The sequence below is a fragment of the Girardinichthys multiradiatus genome, chromosome 5, assembly GCF_021462225.1.
Source record: "Girardinichthys multiradiatus isolate DD_20200921_A chromosome 5, DD_fGirMul_XY1, whole genome shotgun sequence".
In the NCBI taxonomy this organism is placed as follows: Eukaryota; Metazoa; Chordata; class Actinopteri; order Cyprinodontiformes; family Goodeidae; genus Girardinichthys; species Girardinichthys multiradiatus.
In genome coordinates this window covers 40173046-40197569 of record NC_061798.1, presented here as the reverse complement: position 1 = coordinate 40197569, position 24524 = coordinate 40173046, and the positions used below count along the sequence as shown (strand labels likewise).

The window sequence follows — 24524 nt, the reverse complement described above, 5'->3', positions numbered from 1 at the left end:
ATCCTGAGCTGATTTCTTTCTTTCTTAAATAACTGAACTGAACACAACTATTTTTTGGGGAGGGATGCTGGTAGTAATGTTGTCTCCGTAATGGTCCAGGGGAGGTTGGGTGGGAGAGAGTGACTGATGTATTTAGGAGAATTGTGAAAAATTAAGCTCCCATCAAATCAGATGTAGATTGCTATGGGAGTTTATATTTAAATTTCAGACATCTGAAGTTGAAGAAAGGTCATCATGATGTATGATATATATCTGACTTATCGCCCAGCCCTTCTTGGAATATGATTCTGTTTGGACAGTATGACTTATTAGCCTTTAAATAACAGCAACGGAACTTCGTTATCAATAATAGACTGCATGAAAACAATGACTGCATGGTTATCTTTAAGGATATTATGTTTATACAGTTTGAACAAATTAAAGCTTTAATAAGAAGCAAAATGCAGCTTCCTGTTTCCAGTCTTAGCTTCTTTTGTATTTGCAGTAGATGTATTTTTTTTTTTTAGATGAATGCTGCCAATGATCCGTTTCTTCTCGAGGCATAGCCCCAGCTGGGTCTTTGTTGTGTGTTTGGAGATCTCCAAGTACACCTTCCCTCACCTAACCTCCTCTTCAACCACTTGTTTATACTCTGTTGTCTCTCTCGGATCTCCCTCCCCTCTACCTTTTTCCTTCTTATCCATCATGCCCTCTTGTGCCCTGCTCTTAACCTGACCAATTGAAGGACGGATGACGAGGACGGAGAAGACGAGTCGGGTGCCTCACGTGGTGTGCACGATAACCTGTACCGCGTTCACATGCCCAGTCTCTACAGCTGTGGCTCCAGCTACGGTAGCGAAGCTAGCCTGCCCGCCACAGCCCACACTGTCAGCAATGCCCCCGTCACTGAATACATGTGAGTTAGCACCCACCGCTAGCTAGAGGCTAGCAGGACCCATACACTCCGTGCTGTAGGAAGCTGAAGCTTGCCCTGTGTGACCCAGGCCACACAACCTAGAAACATTCACAGCAAAGTGGTATACCTATGTTTTCTGTGACAAACCTGTCAGTAGTATTTATCATAGAAAACCTCTCACTAGAACCTGCTGGAGAATGATAGGAAAATACCTCCATTAGCTGGCCTACCTGTACATCGCCACAATATTTTCGAAAACAAGATAAATACATGATAGCACTCTGGAAAATAAGTTAGTGATGTCACATTGCATGCTGCGTGTTGTTGCCACAGGACTAGCTTCCTTGCTCAGAGCAGAACAACCAAAAAATATCTTAAATGGCTTTTTTCTCCTGTTGCTTGTTGCTTTTTTAGCTAATCAAGCACAATTAGTTGACTTCAAAGCCTTAAACAAGCGATAGGTAAGCGCTGGAATAAATATCCTGGCTTGCTTCTGTTTAGGTGCCTTGAAACTATTTCTTTTTCACATTTTGTTACAACTATGGACTTGTAGAATGTATTTTAATGAGAGTTTGCGTGATAAACCAACACAAACAAGAACAAAATTGTGAAGTGAAATAAAACTAATAGAGGGCTTTTACTTCTATAATAAGAGTATTCAGCCACCCAGAGTCGATATATTTTCATTGCAGCTGTAAGTCTCGTCTCCACCAGCTTTCCTCATCCAAACAATGAAACTTTCACCCATTCTTCTTTGCAAAATAGCTCAAACTCAGTCGAATTGGATTCAAAGCATCCAAACATCAATTTCCAAGTCTTGCTACAAATTCTCAGCTGGATTTAGCTCTGGACTTTGACCCGGTTTTGCTAATCCATGAATATTTTTTGCTTTAAACCAGTGGTTTAAAAGCAGTCTGATGCCAGCCTGTAACATGTTTTCTTTCAGTACTGTCCTGCATTAAGCTGCTTCAGTTTTCCATTTAATCCAACCAGCTTCCCTGTCCCTGCGGAAAACAATATTTCCAGCTCGAAGCTGCCCCCTCCATGTTTCACAGTCAGGATTAGTGTGTTAGGGGTGATGTGCGGTGTTAGTTTTCTGCCTGACATAGTGTCCAAAAAGTTCAAAGTTGGCCTCATTTGACCAGATCACCTTGTTTCATGTTTGCTGTCCCTCCTATGTGGTTTGTAGCAAACTGCAAACAGGACGTCTGATGACTGTTGTTCAACAACGGCTCTCTTCTTGTCACTCTTTTATAAAGGAAAATGTATATGTCCCGTCAACAGATTCTCCCACCCGAGCTGTGGATCACTGCAGCGTCTTCAGAGCTACCATGGGCCTCGTGGCAGCTTCTCTGATTAATGCTCTTTCCATTTTTTGATGAGCGTTTGAACAATATGAGATGCCCGAAGCTTTTTTTATGACCTATTCCACCCTTGACCTCTCTGGTGTGATCCTTGCTGTTTGTTCCCCCACAATGCATTTGTTTATCCTGGACTTTATTTAGGTATATCTGGTTGAAGTGGGCTGAATAAAAAAGCATCCTTTCTTTCTTCTATTTCACAGATCAATGTTTCTTAGTGTTGGTCAATCACATAAAATCCCAATAACATACACTGAAGTTTGTTCTTGTATTGTGATAAAATGTTTAAAAGTTAAGGAGTTAGTAACACCTTTTTCAAGGTGCTATGTATTGCCTTAATTATTTTTTACAACATCATCCTACATATTGACCAAATGCTGAAAACTTCTTTAGAATAAATTTTTAAATTTTTTAAGTAGCACTGTTAATATTAAATTAATCTATAAATGTTTCATTTCCTGTGGCTCTTCACGTTTGTTTCTCTACTTTTATTTGTTAGGAAATATAAAGATTTTTCTGCATTGTTTACGAAGAACACATTGTTATATATTGGCAAGCTGAAGGGCCCTATTTCATCTATGATTGAGATCATTTATCAAAGGCCAATAATCAGTCATGATGAGCAGATTAGAGCTAAGCAGCAGATCAGGAGATCAGCGGCAGGGTGACCACATGCAGTAACCTCTTATTTCACAATGCAGGAGCCAGAACGCAAACTTTCAGAACCCCCGGTGTGAGAACACCCCCCTGATTGGCAGGGAGTCCCCTCCACCCTCTGTAAGTGCACACTTTCTAGATCACACTCTCCCTTCTGCTGTCTTCCAATACCCACAACACAGCTGGAGAACATTTAAAACCCACAGAGATTTATTAGGATTATTTGTTCTACTAATAACAAGGGTGTGAATTTTCGCCCATCCCTGTTGTGTGAGCACTTGCTATGTGTGGATATTGGAAGGTAGTCCTCTCTCCCTGCATCCCTACAAGAGTCATTTTTGCTCAAACTAGAGTGTGATCGTGGTTCAAGCTTAACAAGGGTCATTTTGGCAGCCTGGGAAAACTGGAGCTTAAAAAGACGCCTTTCGTAGCTTTGCATGTGAATTGAAAGAGAAAGTCTGCTCTTTTGATTTGCCTTTATAGTGTCACGCTGGACACAAAGTTGGCCTCTATTTCTGATGTACAGTGGTTGAATTCAACAGCAGTGTGATGAAAACTTTGCAGACTACGTTCATGTTTGTTGTTCAACAGCAGAACTGCACATATTTTTTTTTTAGCTAAAATGGATTTCTTGTGCATCTCAATAAATTAGAGTATCATCATAAAGTGTATTTTTCCAATACCTACAGTTCAGAAGGTAAAACTCATCCTATATCAATTTATTACATACAAAGTGATATGTTTTAAGAGTTAGTTTTGTTTTATTTTGATGATTATGGCTTATAGATAATTACAATTAAACACAATTACCCAATAAAAAATAATTTTTAAAACAGAAACGCAATACTACTGAAATCATATCCATGTACTGAACAATATAATATATGAGCTTAATGCTTGGTCAGAGCTCCGCTGGCATCAATTACTGAAGCGATGCGGTGAGGGATGAAGGTGATCTCTCATCTTCTTCTTAACGATACACCCTAGGTTCTTATATGGTTCAAGCCAGTTTGATGGCCAACCAGATACCATGGTCAATAAAGCAGGTATTGGTCATTTTGGCAATGTGGGCAGGGGCAAGGTCCTTCTGGCAAATAAAGTTAGCATCTCCTAAAGCTTGTCAGCAGACAGAAGCATGAAGTGATCTAGAATTTTCTGGTAGACGTGTGAACTAACTTTGGACATGATAAAACACAGTGGAGCAACACCAGTAGATGATGATACCAAAATCATCATTGACTGTGGAAACTGGACCACTGAGCAACAGTCAAGTTGTTTGTCTCCCTAGCCCAGATAAGACGCCTCTGACATTGTGTCTGGTTCTGGAGTGTCTGTGTTTGGTGTCTCTTGATTCTCTGACTCCAGCAGCTGCCCAAGCCTGGTGAATCTCCCCTAAACACAATCCTCTCAAGGCTTATCCCTGTTGTGCATCTTTTTTCACTACATGTTTTCCTTCCACTCAACTTTCCATGAATCTGCTTGGATACAGCAGCCTATGAGCAGCCAGCTTCTTTAGCAATGATCTTTTGTGCCTTAACCTTCTTGTGGAGGGCAAACGCCATGAATGCGTACATAACAAAAGTTCTTCTTTTGTAATGTTTTATTTTCTGAGAAACTGAATCTTAGGTTTGATTAGCTGGAAGCCCTGATAATAAAAAGAACCGCAATAAATAATTCAAATAAATCAGTGTGGTTAGTGTCTCTAAATGAGTTTTACTTTTTGAGATGAATTAAGGAAAAAAACTTTTGATATTCTACCTTATTGAGATGCACCTCTACTGGTAGTTGTGGCTTTGACTACTGCTGGGCCTGTGTTTGTTGATGAAAAAAACCTCGTATCAACTGTACACATTTTGCATTGTGATGCTGTGGACAGCTGAAATTCAACTCTTTAGATGCATTCTTTGCACTGTGCCGCCTCTCCGAACACTGCGTTCAGTCATTTTTGACAGTTCTTCACCCACTCTGAGAAACTGGAGCCCTAACCTCTGAAGGTCCTGCCTTCCCTCCCTCCTGTTCCACACTGTGTCTATGTGTGCACATCTTCCGATCGAGGTGTATGTGTCTGCTGTTTCTGTGACCCCCTCCCACCCTGACACCTTTCACCATCGAGCAGCCACACTACCACTCTCCTCCCACCTCCACTGCCGAGAACGTCCATAAACAGCCAAACGGCCACAGCTCATTGTTTTTTTTACAGACAGAGCTGATCTTCAGCCCTCTGCAGTGATGTGGAAACCCAAGACCCTTCTACTGTAACTATCACACCAGACCACTAACTCATACCAGGCTAACCTCCTACATCAGAAGTAGAGAACTAACTACGAATGAATCACATCTGCTGATCTGTGATAACATCATGTAGCTCTAATCAGCAGCTAAATAAGGAATGACTGTTGTAATCAGATCCTGGCTGTCCAAATGACTGATCACATGACCTGTGTGTGTGTGTGTGTCTTTATCTTTCCATCTACCTATAATTGACACCAGATATTTACATAAACTATAAAAATGACATATTTTTTTCCCTTTACCGTCTGACTTTAGATCAAATTAAATAAGCCCTGTTCTACCTCAGGATTAAAAAAACCTATTAGTTTGATTAAAACCAGAATGAGAGAATTTTTATTACATTCCTAACATGTAGAAGTTTACATAAATCTCCTGATTATTTGGTACACCAACACTAACCCTTTAAACACAAGCTTCTCACAGCGGTTTGCTGTAATTTTGGCCCATTCCTTCTGACAGAACCGGTATCACCGAGACAAGGTTTTGACCTCCTTGCTCACACACACCCTTTTAGCTCCGTCAACAGGTTTTCTATGGGACTGAGATCAGGGAGTTTATCATGGCCAGTCCAGAACACTGACTAACTGGGCTTTATGCTTAGTATCATTACCCAGTTGTAAGACACATTTGTGCCCAAGGTTTAGCTTTGTGGCTGATGTCCTCAAATGTTGCTTCAATATTTCCACACAAAGTTATTTTCTTATGATTCCATCTATCTTGTGAAGTGCAGCAAACGGACCACACTACATGGTGCTGCCAGCCCTCGTAGTCCACATTTAGGATGGTGTTCTCAGGCTTGCAAACCTCTCCCTTTTTCCACCAAATGTAATGCGGGTCATTATAGCCGGACACTTTAAATTATGGTGTCATTAGATCACAGGAGATGTCTCCAAAGGTTAATTGTTGTAATCTGTTTTTTTTATGTGGCTTCTTCCTCTCTTGGTGGCCTTTCAGCCCATGCTGTACAGGACTTGTTTCACTATAGAATACATTCTCTTACCTTATTCAGACTATTACCTACTTTTTCTTTTGTTCTAGGGTCTCTGAACACGTTTCAAACCAAACATGTTCGTCCATCACATCATTCAGGGAAAAAATAGGTTCGGCATTTTAGAGATGGACATTCCCATGCTGTGGGTATAACTGATTGCACAGATCTTGCATCTGGAAATTCAACCCAAGCAGACTTGCTGTGGTCCACAATTTTCTTCTTGATATCTTGGCTGATTTAAATTTTTTTATGATGTGACACAAGGAAGCAGTGTGTTTGGGGTGTGGCCTTCATACACATCCACAGTTGCGCCTCCATTAAACTCTGTTCTTATGAATAACCTAACTAACGCCAAAACAAATTCCTTGTATGTCCAAAAACGTACTTGGCAATAAAGCTTTTCTGATTCTGATCTGATTCTGATTCTGATAAGCTTGCAAACCCATGACATAATCGTCTAGGGCATAGTGACCTTTGTGCATGACAACTCTTAACTTTGAAGAGAGTTCTGACAAAATCTCTTATTGTTCTGGCATTTAAGAAACATCAGTCATGTTGGTATTCCTAACTGACTTAAAACAGGAAAGATTCAGTCTGGTTTAATGTCAGACAGTGAGAAAAATGAGTTGTTTTCTTTTTATACAGTAAATGTAAATATCTGGATTCACCTGAATCGTCCCGTCGATGTATCTGTCTGTTGTATGAAAGAGGTTTCATTTTCTCCATCTTGGTTCATTTTTCCTGTTCCTCCCCCTTTCTCTCTGCTTCTCATCATTTTTCCTTTCTTGCTCTTCCTTTCTTCTTCTGCTGTTCCCTCTCTATTTAGTACACCTCCAGTATGAGAGCGAAGTACCTGGCCACCAACCGACCGGAGCAGAACCGCCGCTCGGTTCCCAACGACCAACTGGATCCCGCGAGTCGGCCTAACCCCGCCACCCGACCACAGTCCTCAGTCCACTAGAGACCAGTTCAACACAGCACTGCCTCAATCATGTTCTCACAGCCAACAGCAAGACCCAACACAGCGCTCAGGCCGGAGCTCAGCGGAGTGCATTTCAGCTCTACCAGAACCCCACATTGCAAAGTCCTCTGAATCTCTTTCAAACGGTACCAGAAGCAACACTTCCAGTTTAAAAGGGTCACTGTTTCTACGTCTCTCCTTTATGGATCCACCTTTCGGCTGTTTGTTCCACCCCCTCGGTGGCGGATCAGCTCTCGTTCCCTCAGCGTTTCCTTCTTCTGTGTTTCCGATGTCTCCCTTTCCACTGAGGTCTGTTCGCTGGCTTGCCGGTCAGCTAACCCCCACCCGAGTTCCTGGACACTTTTACGTTTAACTAGCACACCACACACACACACACACACACACACACTTGCACACACACATTGTAAAGAGCTGTAAATAGTGCAACATGGGCTTTATTCTGATTTTATGAAGAGTAGACTGTTTAATCCTTCCTGATTACGTGGTGTGCTGTGTGTTCATCATGGAAACTCTTTGCTGTATCTCTCACACAAACACACACAAACTGAATGCTCATGTGTATAAATAACAAGCCAGTGACTCAGAAAGCCATGATAATAGATAGGAACTGAGCTGTGCCACCACATTCACATTCCATCTTTGGCTCGTCGTTTAAGACTTGAATCTGTGCGTCCACATCTTGTTTATGTGCACGTACTGCACACACATTAATTAATGCATTTTCAAGTAAACGAGCCACGAGTCCTGTTGTACAACAAATGATTATATCTGGGAAGAGGGAGCTGGAGAGCACGGATATAAAAAGGCTCAACTTGTGCCAAATAAACTGACAAATGAAAATAAACGATGCCTGATTCTGTTCTCATCTCCTACTGCCTCCGGATGACTCATAAAGGGTAAAGAAACTCGTGAGGAGAGTTATCCGTGCAGCTGTCGGCGACAAGGGAACAGGACGGATTCTTGAAAAGGGAATCGACGGACACGTATTTGAGATTTAAAACTTGTAAGGTGCTATGTAAAGCTGTCAAAGTCTCGGGACGTCAGGACGGAGAGGGAGAAATGTTTTCTTTTGTTCATTCATGATTGTGATGAGGGACATACAGTTCCTCGCAAAGTTATTCATAGCTCGGACGTTTTTCCACATTTCTTCCCGTCATAACCAGAAGCATTGGTGTATTTCATCAGCCAGACCAACACAAAGCAGCACATAGTTGTAAAGTGAAAGGAAAATGATGCATGGTTTTAAATTTTGATTTTAAAGTTATATGTTATTGAAGCACCTTTTTGCTGCCATTACAGCAGGGGTCTGTCTCTTTCAGCTTGGCACATCTGGACTCTCCTGGTTCTTAGCAAAATATCTCAAGCTCAATTAGATCAGAGATCGTCTGTGAACAGCAATTTTTAAGTTTTACTAAAAACTCTCCATCTGGACTTTAACCGGAACATTTTAGCACAGGAACGTGCTTCGATCTTGCCATGCCACTGTAGCTCAGGCTGTTGCCCTGCAGGAAGGTGAACCTCCACCTCAATCTCAAGTCTTTTTGAAGGTTTCCTCCAGGATGTTCCTGTCTCTGCTGAAGAAGTGCATCCCCACATCATGATGCTGCCACCGCCTTATTTAATAACGGGAAGGTTGAATGAAGAGTGATTTGCAATCATCTTGCCCCACATTGCATTTTGCATGTAGGCTAGAATGTTCAATTTAAGCCTCATCTGAGAAGAGCACCCTCTACCACGTTTGCAGCGCCCCCTGTATGACCAATGTCCTCTCTCAAACCTCTGAGGACATCTGTATTTACAAGGAGATTAAATGACACACTATTTACTAACTAGTAGACGTCTGAAAGCATGTCGTTGCTCTGTATGTTATTTAGGGGGGTTGAATATTTAGTCAAAACATGTAAAACCATGTATTAACCATGTTCACAATCACTTACTTACATCTATGACATGAAGTGAAAAGGTTCATGGTTAAAATGTGACACAATGTTGAAAGGTTCGAGAGGTATGAATACAAGGCATCACAGAAAGCCCAAATAAACACATTTCCTTTGAACCTGAAAGGAAATTGTGTCCCAGAACCAGAAAAAAAGGTATTGCATAAAGGACATAAGGACATCAGGTGGTATATTTTTTTTCTTTATATTCAGGATACGAAACTGTGACCAACTGTATTTTTTCTTTTTTTCTTTTATAGTCTTGTACCGTTCCACTTTGTTTATCTTGCTTTGTAACATTGGGAGCAATCTTTTTATTTTCTTGATCACTCAAGCACAAATTCTGCAGGAGACGGCTTTAGGAGATGGATAAATAAAACTCACTGCCTGGGTCTCTGCCGCACGGCTTTTCCTCCTGCCCTAAAACTCTGTACAGTGTAAAGAAAAACTAAAACAAACTGTAATTGTGAATCCGTGTGTGGCATCTCTGCAGCGTGATTGGCTGATGCTCTTATCTCAGTGTTACTCTGTGTGACCACAGTTGATCAGTGTGGCGGTACGTGTTACAGCCAGTCTAAACAGCCTGAGTCACGTCCACGTCGCCGCTGCACACACACTAGCTCACACATGCCGTAAATGTACTCATACAAGCTTTCATAGGCACACATACACATTGAGGCATCGTTTCAAATCTCTCTTTCCATCATTTTGTCCTGTTTACAACAAGAGCTGTAGTAACTGCACCATCTCCTCGCACTGATTTGCGCCGCAGGTGACATAGTAGGTATAGACCGAATGGCCTATCATTCATAAGCTTCTCACCCATCGTTCTTATAAAAGATTTTAATATTGTCTGCTTAACTTAACCAATGACCACTTCTCGTATTAGCGAGACAATCTTACACGCGTGGTTTTACTAGAAAGAAGTGTCCGTGTTGCGATAACAGTGCTACCTATGGTCTAAGACTTTACCGTGTTTTCTTGCACTATTAACGCAAACGATGTTAAGATCTGTGGGACAAGTCACTGATGAGTGGCCTTTCATGTTTATAAGCTCTTAAATCACTTCATACCATTTTTTTTAATTTCCTCTGTCTTGTAAAAAGAAGACTTTGAAGATAAAATAATCACTAGCTGTTTTTTAGGAGGAAAAAGAGAACAATTTTTTTTTCTCTCATTAATGGTGAATGATAGTTTGTATTGCAATGTTTTAATAAGACTATTCCAGTGTCGTCTGCACACCTGAATCCTGAGTTGTATCTGAAGTTCTGTGCAATGCCCTGTAAGGTACAGTGTTTTGATTGGATGGTGAGCTACGCTCATGATTAAAAATCAGTAATTTGTGTGTGTGTGTGTGTGTGTGTGAGAGAGAGAGAGAGTGAGATGCCTACAGGACTTCTGATACACCCGTGTACAGATGTGACAGAATGTTTTCTATTGACGTTTTTATTTTCTGATGGTTTTAACTGATATTAACGATATACATGTCAAAACTGTGGTAATGATATTCAGCCTGGAATAAATGTTTAAAAAAATGAAATTAAACACTTTTAACGTACAGATCAGGGCTGCTCCTTTTTTTTCTTCCTTTTTTGGTCATTTAAAAACTTTTGGTTTCGGTAGGGTGTGCAGGCTCTACACGTTTGCTGGAGTGCACTTCTTCAAGCGCCTTCCACACTTAATGGTACCAATGTACATGTGTGCAGAAATTCTGCAATTTTTCTCTTCAAGTTTTCACTTTCTTCATTAACCCACAAAGGCCAGCAGGTGTCGCTGCCCACACAGAGTATGAGAGGTTTCTTTGAGAAAGCCATCATGGTGTCTGTGTGGCATGTCCTCTCAGCCTGGTATTCCTGGGATCATACTACATAGTTTGAGGTCATTCCCATCAGAAACAATGAACCACTGTGCAGAAAAGATCCGGCTAGGGTAACAAAATCAAGAACGCACTCAAATACAAATATATTCTGATTCCGAGTTTTTGCTCTGCAGTCCTGCTTGGCTTTATCAGACAGGAGGGCTGTTGTAGTGCGAGTCGCAGCTCTCGGGGGTTTAAGAAAAACACAAAACAATGAAGAAGTTGATTCTTAACAATTTTTATTACCTTAATGTCTGCATACAATCCAGATACTGGAGAGAGCACAGTGGGACAGTACGCACAGAACGATAAGATACAACTCAACATGAGTTACCTTCAAGTTGGACTGCTACAACATTTAAGGAGCAGTCTAAACTTTGTTCTGATCACAGTTCATCAATTTACCTAGATTAAAGCAGGGGAGGTCCACCAAGACTTCACTGGATGTATTCTAAATAGAAATTTAGTTCACACAAAATTGTTGCAAAGCATGACATTCAGGGATATCTGAGTTGGAGCTCTTTAGGTGGTGCTTCAGTTGAGGACAGCAGAGAAAAATATGTGTTTTATTTGTTTTTAAATACCCTGCAAATGTCCCCAAATGTTACACTATGCTGTTCATGTGCTTCTATCCGCTGGTAAAGAGCGAATATCAGCAAGAAAACATGAAAGTGCTCAGTTACGTTATATACATTAGAGGTTAATACTGTTCAGAACAGGGTTAAAACGTTTGTAGCAGGCGAGTGAGACTAGATTTCTTCATTTCATTCACAGTCCTTTGTATAGAAATCTAATTGTTTAACACTTTTGCACATGGAGAGGAGGCTGGAGAAGCCCACTTCTTAAAAGCACACCTCCTCTATTTTACAATAAAGGACTTGGAGGATGCTGAAAAGTAAGCAAGATTGTATCAAAATGCATGATTTAACTTGATGTGTAATCAAGAGGTTAAAAGAGAAGCAACTTGTCAAATAAAGAATATAAAATAGCTACTGCAAAGATAAGGCTTTGTCGACATAAAAGTTGAGATATTTAAATAATAGTCTGATTATAGGTTTTAAAATGTTCCTTGTGAACACAGGATCTTTTTAGAAAAGAACACATTAAAAACCCCAAAATACTGTAGTATCTATGGCCTAACGTAGGCCTGTATGTGGTACTGTAACACTGCCACAGATGTATAGTTAGGCCATAAACTATTCACACCCCTGGTAGGAATAGTTTATAAAAAATATATTTTAATAACAAAATGGTATGTTGAAAATTGTTATATTAAGTATTTAAATATCTGAAATTTCTCAAGTAATGGAAAAATCTTTATTGGCATTACAACAACCAAGCTGCAAACTGCTTATAATTGTTCACCAGCTTTTTGCATGTTTCTGCTGGTATTTTGATGATTTATCTTTGATGATGAGCTTCAAGTCTTTGAGGTTGGAAGGCCACGTTGCCATCACCCTAATCTTTACAGTGGCTTGCTCCACAGATTCTAGGCCACTCCAAAACGTACGTTACTTCCAGTCCGAAGAAACTTGTTAAAATTAAAAGATTTCTTTAAAACGAAAACTGCCAAAGGTATGAATAAGTTTGGGTTTAACTGCACACCAAAAACAGAAATAAAGGCGTGAATCATCAGCATACAGATGCACTCAGGGTTGATATCTTTTTTTAAAAGTGACAAACTGGTTCTGCACATTAAAAACAAGAAAGTTAGTGTTTTCAGGGTTATGTTCCTAGCTCTGAAACCTGAAAACTCAGTTTCTGTCTGCATGCAGAGCCAAAATAATGGAAATTTCTGCATATTTATTCCGAATTTGACAGCACCCATGACATCACCTACCTGAGGCCAAATTGCCAAATTTATTTTTTGTAGCAGGATAAAAAAGTAAGGGTTCCTTTGTTATTCTTTACTCTGAAACAAGGAGTTAATCAACGCTGGCTTGATTTTTGGCCTTTTGACACTTTAAAGAGGCAGAGTGCAGGGTTCAGACCAGTCGCCCTATAAAAACGACTGTTACAGAATGTGAGGAAAACATTTCCTGTCCCTGACTGTCAGAGCAGGTTAGTGTACAGCAGTCTGCTCCGGGACCATCAGTTCATCGCTCCTTTTGTCTCTAGGTGGGTGTTAAGGTCACCACAGGCTGGGGCACCAAGAAGTGTCCGGGTACAACTGACAATGGACAGATCTGAATCTAAGAAAAAGAGGGAAACAAGTGTCACAATGCCTGGAAGCCACAAACTGCTGATTTCAAAATAAAGCCATGAAAACAATCGGCTTCACAGACATAATGAACAAAGCCAGGAAGCCCATAGTATCAGAACGTGTACAATAAGAGTAACTTTAGTACATGTTTTAAAAACAAAAGCTTTTCCTGCACCAGACTTCCAAAGCTGCCGTATGCTGGCTAACCTAATACACCAACATGTACTTTTCCATATTTTGCCATGTTCAAAAAAACGTTATATTAGTCTGCTCCTAATATAAAGCATTGAGTCTTAAGTCATTTGCAATCTTTTCCATGTTTTCTTCAAGGACTGCCCTGAATTTATCTCCAACCATCTCCGCATTGCCTCTGAAGCACCCCCACAGCATGATGCTGCCACCATCATGTTTGACCTGGTGGATGGTGTGTGCAGGGAGCAGTGTTTGTTTTCATTCACAATCAGTGTGTCATATGTGGGCCAAAAAGTTTATTTTAACCAATTTGACCAGAGCATCTTCCACATGCTTGTTGTGATCCCTGCATTTCTTGTGGCATATGTGAAGCCTGCTTTAAACGTCTCCCCAATCTATTTGGGAGTTTGAAATTGATGTCTCATGTGTTCATTGGTCTTGTTGTTGCTGTTTGTTCTCTAATGTTCTTCAACAATCCTCTGAAGCCTGCCCTGTATCTATCGTGAGATTAAAAATTACACACATGTCGACTCTATTTAGTAATTGTGTAAAACTTTGTATTTAGAGGTATCCGAACAAAGATGGCTGATGTATTTGCACATCACTCACCAGATTTTATTTAATATTTTCCTTAGACTACACACGTCTGCACTATTTTCTGTTGATCCATCTCATAAAATCCCAATAAAACAGATTGTAGTAAGTGCTATTATAAGTAAGTAATAATATAAGTTTGAGTGCTATTGTGTCCGAATGGCTTTTTACCAACAGCTGGGTCAGGCTTATCTGATTTGCCGTCTGTGTCTGTTATAAAAAACAAAAACTTCAACAATAATGACGATAAAAGTTACTGGTTGAAGAACCAATAGTGGGAGAGAAAACAAATAAAGAAGGATTAAGATCCTTTTCAGCCACTTGTTCTTTCAGTTTGGATGAGATTTCTTTATGACTGGTAGAGATCTGCTACAAGGCATAACAAGATGAAAACAACTCAGTTTGGTCCACTATATGGAAGGTATGTTCACCTGGTGGGATCTTCCTTCATGGAAAACGGTCCTTTCACATTAACAGTGTTCCTGCTGTTTTCTACAGTGCCATAGCTCAGAGTAACCTGAAAGAGGGCAACAGAAACATTATATTGTTCGGTCAGGTTTCTTTTAATCAGTAGCGACTTGCCGGGGCAGCAGTGAGTTCACCTGGTTGTGAATGTCTGACACCAATCCCAAGTTCTCGAGGTGGGAGTGAAACAACGCTGAGCGGGTGAGGCTCCCCCCAAGCAGCGCCTCCACTATGTAACCAACAGTGCAGTCATCAGGCAGGCGAATGTGCTCAGCCGTGGCCATGAACCTGCCTTCGCTGATGGAGAGCACGAGGAAGAGGAGATTTAATGTTGTAATAGTAACAGGAAACGATTTCTGGATGTGAGAGTTTACCTGACCCAGGGTTTCATCTTCAGAGCAAGGCCACGGCTCAGACAGAACCCCGCTCCTCCTGTGGCGAACCAGAAACGGACCCGTTTCTTCAGACACACACAGAGACATACAGGGTGAGCGTATGTACCACACTGAAGATAAGTCTGGATACCGTAGATAATTTTAAAGTAGAATGATTTTAAAGGCAATATAGTCCTTATACAGTAAAAGCAAGAACAAAGCACCGTCCTGTGTGAAGGTTTAGCAGTGCATGACTTCAAGATAGAGAATAGAAGAAAACCTGAATGCTCTTTGGAAAATCAACTCACCATTTCAGTTATACTTAGAGTCTCTATGGCATCAATTGGCCTTTCCAGGCTGGGCCGGCCAATGTAAACGTCCTGCGTGTGGCTGTACTGAGACAAGAGCTTCAGGAGGGAGCCGACATTCAGGTAGTTATCATCATCAACATGACAGAACCACCTGGAACACAAAACGCTGACAATTAGTGAGGAATCCTGTCTGTATTCCTGAGCAGCAGGACTGTTCGGTGTCCTCACTTTTTTCCAGAGTTTAGAAATGTGTCGTACTCCAGAGCCATTTTACAAGAGAGGGCCTGACGGGTGTGGGCAGCCGAGCAGTTGGTGTTGATCAGATGACTTCCTGATGATCAATTTCAAAACAAATCAGCCATCAATCTTCAAGAGAAGCTAAACAAAATAAGTAAATAAGTGTTTTGTAAGAGCAGAAAAAGCTGTTTTCATTTATATTACAAATAGTCTAAAGCAGTGATTTTCAGCTGTTTTTCTGAAAATCACCTACTTTTGAAAGTCGTGTTGTTCCAAATACATTCTTTGCCAATCTCAGTTTTCCAGTTTTTTTGAAATCATGGACATATGAGAACAAAACATTAGCCTAGATTTTATTATTAGTTTTTTCCCCCAAGCCATTAAACAACACCGAACCGAAGCAGTCTTCCAATTCAGTAGTGAGGCAACAGGCCATTTTAGTATTTTTTGGCCTTTGGATAAACATTGATCAGTTCAAATATATAATGCCTTGCAAATCTAGACTGGATTATCCTGGATGAAGTACCAGATCCTTCAAAATCACAGTTTGTGATAAATAATAAATACCTTAATTTCCCTAAATTCCCCAAAAGTTGTAATCTGAATGTTTTTGGTTTTTTGATTTTTACACATAAGTCTCTACTCTGATTGGTCTCTTCAATCCGTCATTGTCCAATCAGCTCAAAGTGTAAAAATTGTGCCAACATTTGCATTAGTAATTGAAGGCAGTTGAGTTTCTACTTTTTATTTGTATTAGTTGAATGTAGACACCTGAAATAAGAAATACTTTAAAATATTTTCTAGATCTGCACAAACATATTTTTTAACATTTCATCTGGTTACAAAGCTTTACTTACATGTAAAAAAATATTTTTGACCTAGGTTTGTGCCCGTGCAAACATCTTTTCCCCAATGTGTTTTTATTCTGTACATGTTAAAAACCCATTTTGGTAAACTGTGTTGTTTAACCCTTTCTTTTAGGGTGTGTGTGTGCTTTGTGTGTGCATGTATGTAGTGCTTAAATTTCATATATACACACAGGTAAGTACAGTCTTACTCATAAAAGTCTGTGAGCGCAGTGAATGCATGTTTTTGGTGTACCTTGATACTTCAGATGCGCTTTCGGATTATTGTCAACCTCTTTAGGTAGCCCTGTTGCTTTATAGCGCCCCAAAAATAATCAGACATTTTTACACTAAATCATAGTGTGTGATAACAGAAGTCAAGTCAAGTTTAGTTATATAGCACTTTTCAGCAACAAGGCACTCAAGGCGCCTTGTTGCCTTAAGGAAAAACATTACAATGATACAGAAAATCAAACAACAGAGGTAATTAAGAAAAAAAAAAAGAATTGAATGATGGATAAGAAAATGAAAGGAAAATTGGACAGAAAACTTAACTAATAATGTTTAGATAACACATTCAAAGGCCACTCTAAACAAATAAGTTTTTAATCTTGATTTAAAGCAACTTAGAGTTTCGGCGCTTTTTCAATTTTCTGGTAGTTTATTCCAGATTAGTGGAGCATAAGAACTAAAAGCTGCTTCTCCAGAAGAATACTTTATTGTTAATGTTACAGTTCAATGAGCAGGAAATAGGAGGGCCTGCTGATTAAACTGAAGTGACTTCCTGTACTTCAAGGAAACATTACTGCTCAGTCAGCAGGTTGGTACCAGCCTTCCTGTTTCTCATGCGGCAGATAAACTTGCACCTAGTCAGCAAAGCCTCAGTGTCCATGTTTGCATGCAGCTCACCCATCCTTTTCCTCAGCCTTTCATCCTCTCCATCAGTGAACACGTATGTCTGTTTAAAAAGAAACAAAACACAACATAACTCGATTCATGACCAGAGACAGAATAAAACGCCCTCATCCAGCTGCTCGCTTTGCTTTGTTTTCAGTTCACAGTTTGTGATCTCAGGTGAGGCCCCCTCCCGTGTTTCCGTAAACCCGCAGCGAACAGTGCTGGTCATGGACGGAGGCCAGGCCAAAGGTAAGCCTCCTGTCCATCAGCGGCGCAGCAGCTGCTCACAGACCTTTAGCTGTTAGTGGGTCTATGGGTGTTTTGGTGACGAGTGATGAGGCTGAGGGTCACTGAGCATTCAGGAAGCAACAAAGATCCTATTTTTTTTTTCCACAGGAAATGAAGACACACACACTGAACACACACACACACAGCAGTCTTTAAATTGTCTGCTGTGTTGACTTTGTATTTCAGGACAATAGATTTTAAATGAAATAATACCAAGTAAATATGCCACCCTTAAGGTTAACTGTGAGCCTTTTTACAACCACAATGGGCGAAGAGCTGTGTCACTTGTTTCCATTGTGCCTCAGAAAATATGATCGACTGCTGTGCCTTACAAAAGTATTGAGCTTTTTTATGCTTTTTCACTTTACAACTACAAACATTGGGGTAATTCATTGGGAATTTATGTGATATATCAACACAACCTAGTGCATAATTGTTAGATGGAAGGAAAAGGATTTATGGTTTTCAACAGTTTTCAGATTTTTCTATAAAAATGTGTGGCATTCAGCACCAGTATTCTGTAAAACTACCTTTTGATGCACTTACGCCATAAATTGTTTGAGGTATGTCTTTAACAGCTTTGCATGTCTAGAAACAAATAGACATAGAAAAAACTTTAACTTTGAAACCAAACATATACCGAATTTAGCCTGAACTTCTATGGAGTATTTAGACATTGTTTTGACCCATTTTCAACTTAAAAATGCTCACTGTCTTGTTGTCCTGCTGGAAGGTTAATAGTACACAGCTAGTAGTTTCTGCCAACAGATTCTCCTACCTAAGCTGTTGATCTCTGTAACTCTTCCAGAGTTATCATGGACTTCTCAGCTGCTTCCCTGATTAATGTTCTCCTTTCCTATTATTAACTATTTCCATCATGGGAGAAGAAGTGGAGGTGGTGGAGGAGTATAAATACCTCGGTGTTCACCTGGACAACAGACTAGAGTGGAGATGCAACTGTGAAGCCATCTACAAGAAGGGACAGAGCAGAATGTACTTCTTGAGGAAGCTTAGGTCCTTTGGTGTTTGCAGCAAGATGCTGCATATCTTCTATAAATCTGTTGTGGAAAGTGTGATCTCTTCTGCCATCATCTGCTGGGGAAGCAGCATCAGAGCCAGGGACTTAAAAAAGCTCAACAAGCTGATAAAGAAGGCTGGCTCTGTTCTGGGGACTCCTCTGGAACCTCTGGAGATCATTATGGAAAGACGGATTCTTCATAAAATGAAGAACATTATGGAGATCCCTGAGCATCCTCTTCATGAGACTGTCCTACAACAACAGAGTGTCTTCAGTCAGAGGCTTCTTCAGATCTGCTGTAAGACGGAGCGCTACAGGAGATCCTTCCTGCCCACAGCCATCAGCATCTACAACGGCTCTTTGAAGAAACCTACATAATATGAGCTATAACAACATTTAATTTCCCTTCAGGATTAATAAAGTATTTTTGAATTGAATTGAATTGAATTCCTGGCCTGTCAGTTTAGGTGGACAGCCGTATCTTGGTAGGATTGCAGCTGTACCCTACTCTCTTCCTCTCAAGAAGATGTAGCAAACAGTTCTTTGTGAAATGTTTAAAACTTAGGACGTTCTTTTATAACCTAACTCTACTTTAAACATCTACACAACTTTATCTTTGACCTGTCTCCTGTGTTCCTTGGTTTTCATGAAGTTGTTTGTTACTAACCAGGTGATTTCTAAAGAGATCTGGTTTAAATTGATTTTATTTTGGGGTATCTAAGTAAAGGAGCATGAAAACAAATGCACACCACACTTTTCAGTTTTTTGTTTTAAAGTCTTTTAGAGTTTTAATTCCACTTCATAATTATGTGCCATTTCATATAATCCTTTCTGAATTGTATGTATGTATAGTTTGTGGTCTGTAAGGTGGCAAAAGGTTAAAGAGTTCAGGGTTATGAAAACTGCAAGTCACTGTAGATCCAAATGGGAAATATCTGCCTTAGAGGGATTATATTCATGCATCCAAATGCAATAATAAATCTTTGATTCGAGCACCGCGTGATCACATCATCGTCTGTGGTTAAATGAGAAGGGAAAAAAAGACCAGCCAATGAGTCCAGCCAACTGTGAGTTTCTATCACTCTTCTTTTCTCCTCTCTTTGAATGAGCCTTCCTCATCTGTGTGTCTGGGACTTGCCAACGCAGGCCCAATCGAGGCAGCGGGGGAGGATGCGGTGAGGAGAAAGTGTGGGTTTGAAGAAGGGGGGATTTTTCTTCAGCAGCTGATCTTTACAGCCCAGGAAACAGCAGCGACTTATGCCCAAAAGCTGGAGAAAGTGATAAGTGTTTGTTTCTATTTACTCTTGTGATCAGACACATGTTTGACTTCCCATGAGAAATCTGTTGAGTTCCCAGGCTGTGTGCATGATGGTAACACTGGGTATTTGTGTTCATGCGTGTTGTTGTTGTGTTTCCATTACTCAGCAGTCTCACAGTGAGAAGGTGTGTCTGGGAAACAAGTGGAGTCACAACCACCTGAACCGTGGGAGCTCCTATACAGCTGATCCCTCCCACCCCACCCTTACCTCACAGGAACTGTGTTTACATGTCAACAGGCTTTTCCTCCTGAGACACTGAGGTTTAAAAAGAAATCTGGACGCTCGCTGTGCGATCCAGTCACGTCTGCGTTCGATTACAAGCTTTGAAGCTGCTGGGTGCAGTTCACCACTGTCCCATGTGTTTTAGAGCAACAGATGCATCTTTGACTCACTCGGCTTTGTGGTTCAGACCAAAAGGCTGCATTTGATCTAAAATATCCATCTGTGAAGCACTAAAATTCGTCCTGAATCAGGCTTTCTCTAAGCAGTTATCAGATCAAACCTTATAATTAATTTACTGATATTTTCTCACACTCTGAATTAAAGTCTGCAAACTTGTGTAAATCACAATCATTTACTGGAGAAAATAATTTCTAAGCTGATCAGAATTTTGTTATTGTTCTGATCTGAATCAATTTAAAATATCTGAGAGAAAATGTTATCACTTCAGTGTAATGAATAAAATGTTCTTACCTCTGGAGCGTTTTTATATTTTGTCCTTGTGACAAAGTGGTTCAGTTTGTGTTTACCACTTTTCCCTTATTCGTATTTCTGATTTATTTATTTTCGGTAGCAGGTCATAATGCTTAAATTTAAACATTAGTTTGCAACTGTGCTTCACTTACTATCCCGGGTTTGTTTGTGTTAGCATTATGTTGCAGTTTCTATCTATTTATATGTTTGGGTTAAAGCTATTACTTCTGGACTATTGGTTGAATTAGTTTATTTTGTTTCAAAGTATATTCATGGTATTTGTTTTCCTTTTTATTCATCATTGTTTGTCATAGTGTTTCCTGCTTGAATGGCTGGATGATGTCACTGATTACCTGGCTGGGTTTTACCAATTAGAGGGTTTTCTGTGGAACATTGCTTTGTTTGTTTTTCTTTAAATTAACTTTTGAGTTAACTTCTATTACATGGTATATTTTGCAGATCCTTTCATTATGTAGATGAGTTTGTAAATTAGATTAGTAATTTTATTTTTTGTTTCTCTGTTAAGATTTTGTTTTTTTCCTGTTTAATTGTGGCTTGGTCCACTCAAGTGCAGGTGTGTTGCCAACTGGCTAGAAAAACAGTGAGTTGTTGGAAGCTTGGGGAGGTTGTCGGAGTCAAACGTAACAAATAAATGTCAACAGAAGAATCTGAAACCGGTGGCTGATGGTGTTTTCTTGTTCACCTTGCTGCTCCTTGACGACACTACTTCACAGTCCTGTGAAAACCACAAACCTCCCAGTATATCACTGGGGCTTTAGGTTACAGACAAACACAGGCATGCATATTAATGAAGTGGAAAGGAAATTATGTTTGGTGTCATTATTTTTTACAAATAAAATCTGAAAATTGTGGCGTGCATTTATGTGTAGGACCCCTGTAGCCATACATTACAGAACCAGCTTTCAAAGTGGTTACAACTAGAAGACTTTTGGGTATTTCTCTACCAGCTTTAAAAAAATATTCTTTATAAAAAGATATTCTTTATTTACACTGTTACAAAAAAATGTCAAATTCCTTTTTTGTCTGTACAACTTGGCAATAAAGCCGATTCTGATTCTTTGCCCATCTAGGGACTGAATTATTTTTGCCCATTTTCCTTTTCAAAGTAGCACCTGCAAACAGCAATTATTTGGTCTTGGCCTGAATTCTCAGTTGGATTTAGGTCTGGACTTGGACTGGACCACTCAACACATGAATATACTTTAATCTGAAGCTTTCCATCATGGCTCTAGTTGTTCAAGTCGTTAGTAAGCCTCTAACAAGTTTTCTCCCAGAGTTGCCCTGTGTTCAGCACAGTGATCTTCTAATCAACCCTGTCCAGCTATTCTGCCTGGGTTGAGGAAAACTATCCCCACAGCATGACAATACCACCACCATGTTACACCATTAGAGTGGTGTTTCCAATGTGATGTGCAGCATCTTGCATGTGGGCAAAAAAGTTTATTTTTGGTCTCATCTGACCAGAACACTGTCTACACATTTGCTGGTTTTCATACTTGTCTTGTGGTGAACTACAAACAGGACTTTGTCTTTCTTCTTACTGCTCCTTCATAAAGCCCAGATTTTTGGAGTGCAAGATAAATAGTTGTCTTTTACATGGATTCTCTCACCTGAGCTGTGGGTCTCTGGTGCTCCTCCAGAGTTACCATGGTTCCCATAGATCTAAGTAATGCCCTCTTTGCACAGTCAGTTAGTTTGAGTGCATGGCCATATTGTTGTACATTTGCAGTTGTGACATACTCTTTAGCGTATAGGCTGATGGACAGTTGCCCCATGAAATGCTTAACATTTGGGATATTGTTTTATAACCTTGCTCTGCTTTAAACTTCCCCACAACCTCCTCCCTGACCTGCTGTGTTCCTTGATCTTCATGATGCCATTTGTTCACCAATGTTCTCTGACAAACGTTTGAGTTCTTCACAGAACAGCTCGACTTATACGGAGATTGAATTTCATACAGGTGGAATCTGTTTGTTAAAAAGGTAACATCGCTTAAGGCTATCAGAGTAAAAGAGGCTGAATTCAAATGAATGCCACATAACATGTGAAAATCATTTTCCATTTTCTTCACAATCATCCACCACTTTGCGCTGGTCTAATCCTGATAAAATACCTTGACGTTTGTGGCTAAAAATTGAGAAAATATGAAAAGATCCCAGTCCTTAAACTAACAACACATCAGCATATGTATGCAATGTTCCGACAAACATTTTGTTGCTAATTTTAATTTATTTTTAATATAGCCAGTAACCCAGTCATAAAACGGGCACGAACCCTAAATCAGTAAGAACATAGTGTGGCTCACCTGTGGTAGGTTTCTGGAGATCCAGGTGTCCAGCAGCAGCTCCAGCCTCAGTCGGTGGTACCTCCCAGTGGTTTTCAGCGCTATGAACAAGTCAGTCTGTGAAAGATGCTCCACCGGTCCAGGGGGTATTCTGCTCCGCGGGGGGCCGCTTATCGCTCTCCTCTCCCGGGCTAGTGTCCTGATATAAGCGGAGAAGACCGTCCCGGCGACCGGTGGCTCCTTCGGGTGTCTGCCGGTCAGCAGCAGCAGGACCCCGGTCAACATCAGGATGGTGACCCCGGCAGCAGCGCGGACTCCCGCTGAGCTGACGATGACTCCCCCCGTGGGTTTCCACATTCTGTCCGTGTGGAAAATTTCACGGCTTCATGCATGGGCAGGAAGAATCTAGGCTTTATTTGTTTTTGTTTTAAAGTTACAAGAGCACCATGCGTGGACTTGTCACATGGACTCCATGGGTTTTTGTCATTGAGCGCGTCCTGAAGTTGCGCTTTGTGGATTTTCGTAGAAGCTCCACCAGTGGGCGGATCACGGGGCGTGAAGGATCTGAATCGGGTCTGAGTGGGTGGGGATATTTAGCACAAATCCTCTGATGGATGTCCATGCTCCAGTTTAAAAATGGTCAGGTTTTGAATTAAAGTTTTAGATAAACACAACTTACAAAAGTGTTTGACAGCCAGCATTTACAAGCTGCTACATTACAGCTTTAAACTTGATGTCATTTAATGTACTTTATCTCCTGACACTTTATGACAGTGATTTGGTTATTAATGTTATGATATAGTTTGTAAAATACAACACTAAAGAGTTGCAACAACCAACTTCGATGTATTCAGTGTAATAAGGTTTTCTATGACAGACCAACACAAGTTAGTGGGTTATTATAATGTGGATGGAAAATGATGCATGGTTTTGGTGGCCTTTGGGTTGAGTTCCTTTAAAGAGTCCACCTGTGTGTAATGTAATCTCAGAATAAATACAGGGAAGGGTCAGCGAGAAAGCTGTGAACACGTTTAAAGCAGGGTTTGGTTATAAAACAATATCACAAGCTGTGAGCATCTTACAGAGCACTGCTCGGTCCATCCTCACAAAATAAAGAGTTTCGCACATTAGGCAAGACATGAGCATTCACTTTAGGAACAGATGAAGCCAAGAAGCCCATGGTAACTCTGGAGGAGCTACAGTAAAAAACACAGTTCAAGTAAGAGAATATGTAAACAGGACAAGTTTTAGTCATGTATTTATGGAAGAGTACAAGAAGAAAACTATTGTTGAAAGAAAGCCATTAGGAGTCATGTGTCCCAGAAGCAATGAATGTGATACAGTGGAGTATATAAAAAACAAAAAATAAGAACAAGAGACTGTAAAGTGAGGGAAGGATTTATAACATAAGAAAAACACTGTGCAGTTATGAAAAATAACATATTCAGATTAAATGACGTGCAACTGAGTAGGGTCATTTTAAAAAAGTACAAAATGAACATGAATAATTATGCATAAAAAACAACAACAGACTTTACAAGAAATGTAAAAAACTGTAGGAACAGCAGGGGAGTAAACACTTATTGAGTTTGTTGGAAGCAGTGATGGTTATAAAGTCTAACAGCTGCTGGGAGGAAGGACCTGCAACATCGCTCCTTTGTGCACCTAGGACGCAGCAGTCTGTCACTGAAGGAGCTTGCTAGTTCTGCAACAGCTTCATGCATGGGCTGGGAGACATTGTCCAACAGTGATGTTATTTGCACTCGAGTCGATCTGCCTCCCTCCACCTGCACCGGATCGAGGGGTCATC

The 24524-nt window shown here is 40.3% G+C and overlaps 2 protein-coding genes across 3 annotated transcripts in view; one reads left to right on the top strand and one right to left on the bottom strand.

Moving 5' to 3' along the window:
- LOC124868492 (protein tweety homolog 3-like) overlaps positions 1–10675 on the top strand; it is a 38346-nt gene extending 27671 nt beyond the window's left edge. For both annotated transcript variants that reach the window (XM_047365854.1, XM_047365855.1), the window contains exons 13-15: positions 725–895; positions 2958–3033; positions 7023–10675. In XM_047365854.1, the coding sequence (XP_047221810.1) occupies positions 725–895; positions 2958–3033; positions 7023–7157 (382 nt within the window). In that variant the 3' untranslated portion in view covers positions 7158–10675. The remainder of the gene's footprint in view (positions 1–724; positions 896–2957; positions 3034–7022) is intronic.
- A 520-nt stretch (positions 10676–11195) lies between these two features.
- Positions 11196–23231, bottom strand: LOC124868493 (beta-1,3-N-acetylglucosaminyltransferase lunatic fringe-like). The gene is made up of 8 exons (XM_047365856.1): positions 22736–23231; positions 17104–17152; positions 15341–15443; positions 15110–15263; positions 14802–14887; positions 14565–14724; positions 14394–14479; positions 11196–13165 (listed from the first exon to the last, which is right to left on the bottom strand). The coding sequence occupies exons 1-8, from the start codon at positions 23069–23071 to the stop codon at positions 13105–13107; spliced, it is 1035 nt and encodes a 344-aa protein (XP_047221812.1). The 5' UTR covers positions 23072–23231; the 3' UTR covers positions 11196–13104.
- Positions 23232–24524: the final 1293 nt, after the last annotated feature.

What these genes read in the sequence shown, in the direction of transcription:
- LOC124868493 (XM_047365856.1), bottom strand. Translation starts at nt 23,071, where the DNA reads ATGTGGAAACCCACGGGGGGAGTCATCGTCAGCTCAGCGGGAGTCCGC. An exon ending in CTCTAAGTATAACTGAAATG is followed by an intron (nt 14,888 to 15,109) that starts GTGAGTTGATTT and finishes GTGTGTCTGAAG; the next exon opens with AAACGGGTCCGTTTCTGGTT. An exon ending in TGTCAGACATTCACAACCAG is followed by an intron (nt 14,480 to 14,564) that starts GTGAACTCACTG and finishes GCCCTCTTTCAG; the next exon opens with GTTACTCTGAGCTATGGCAC.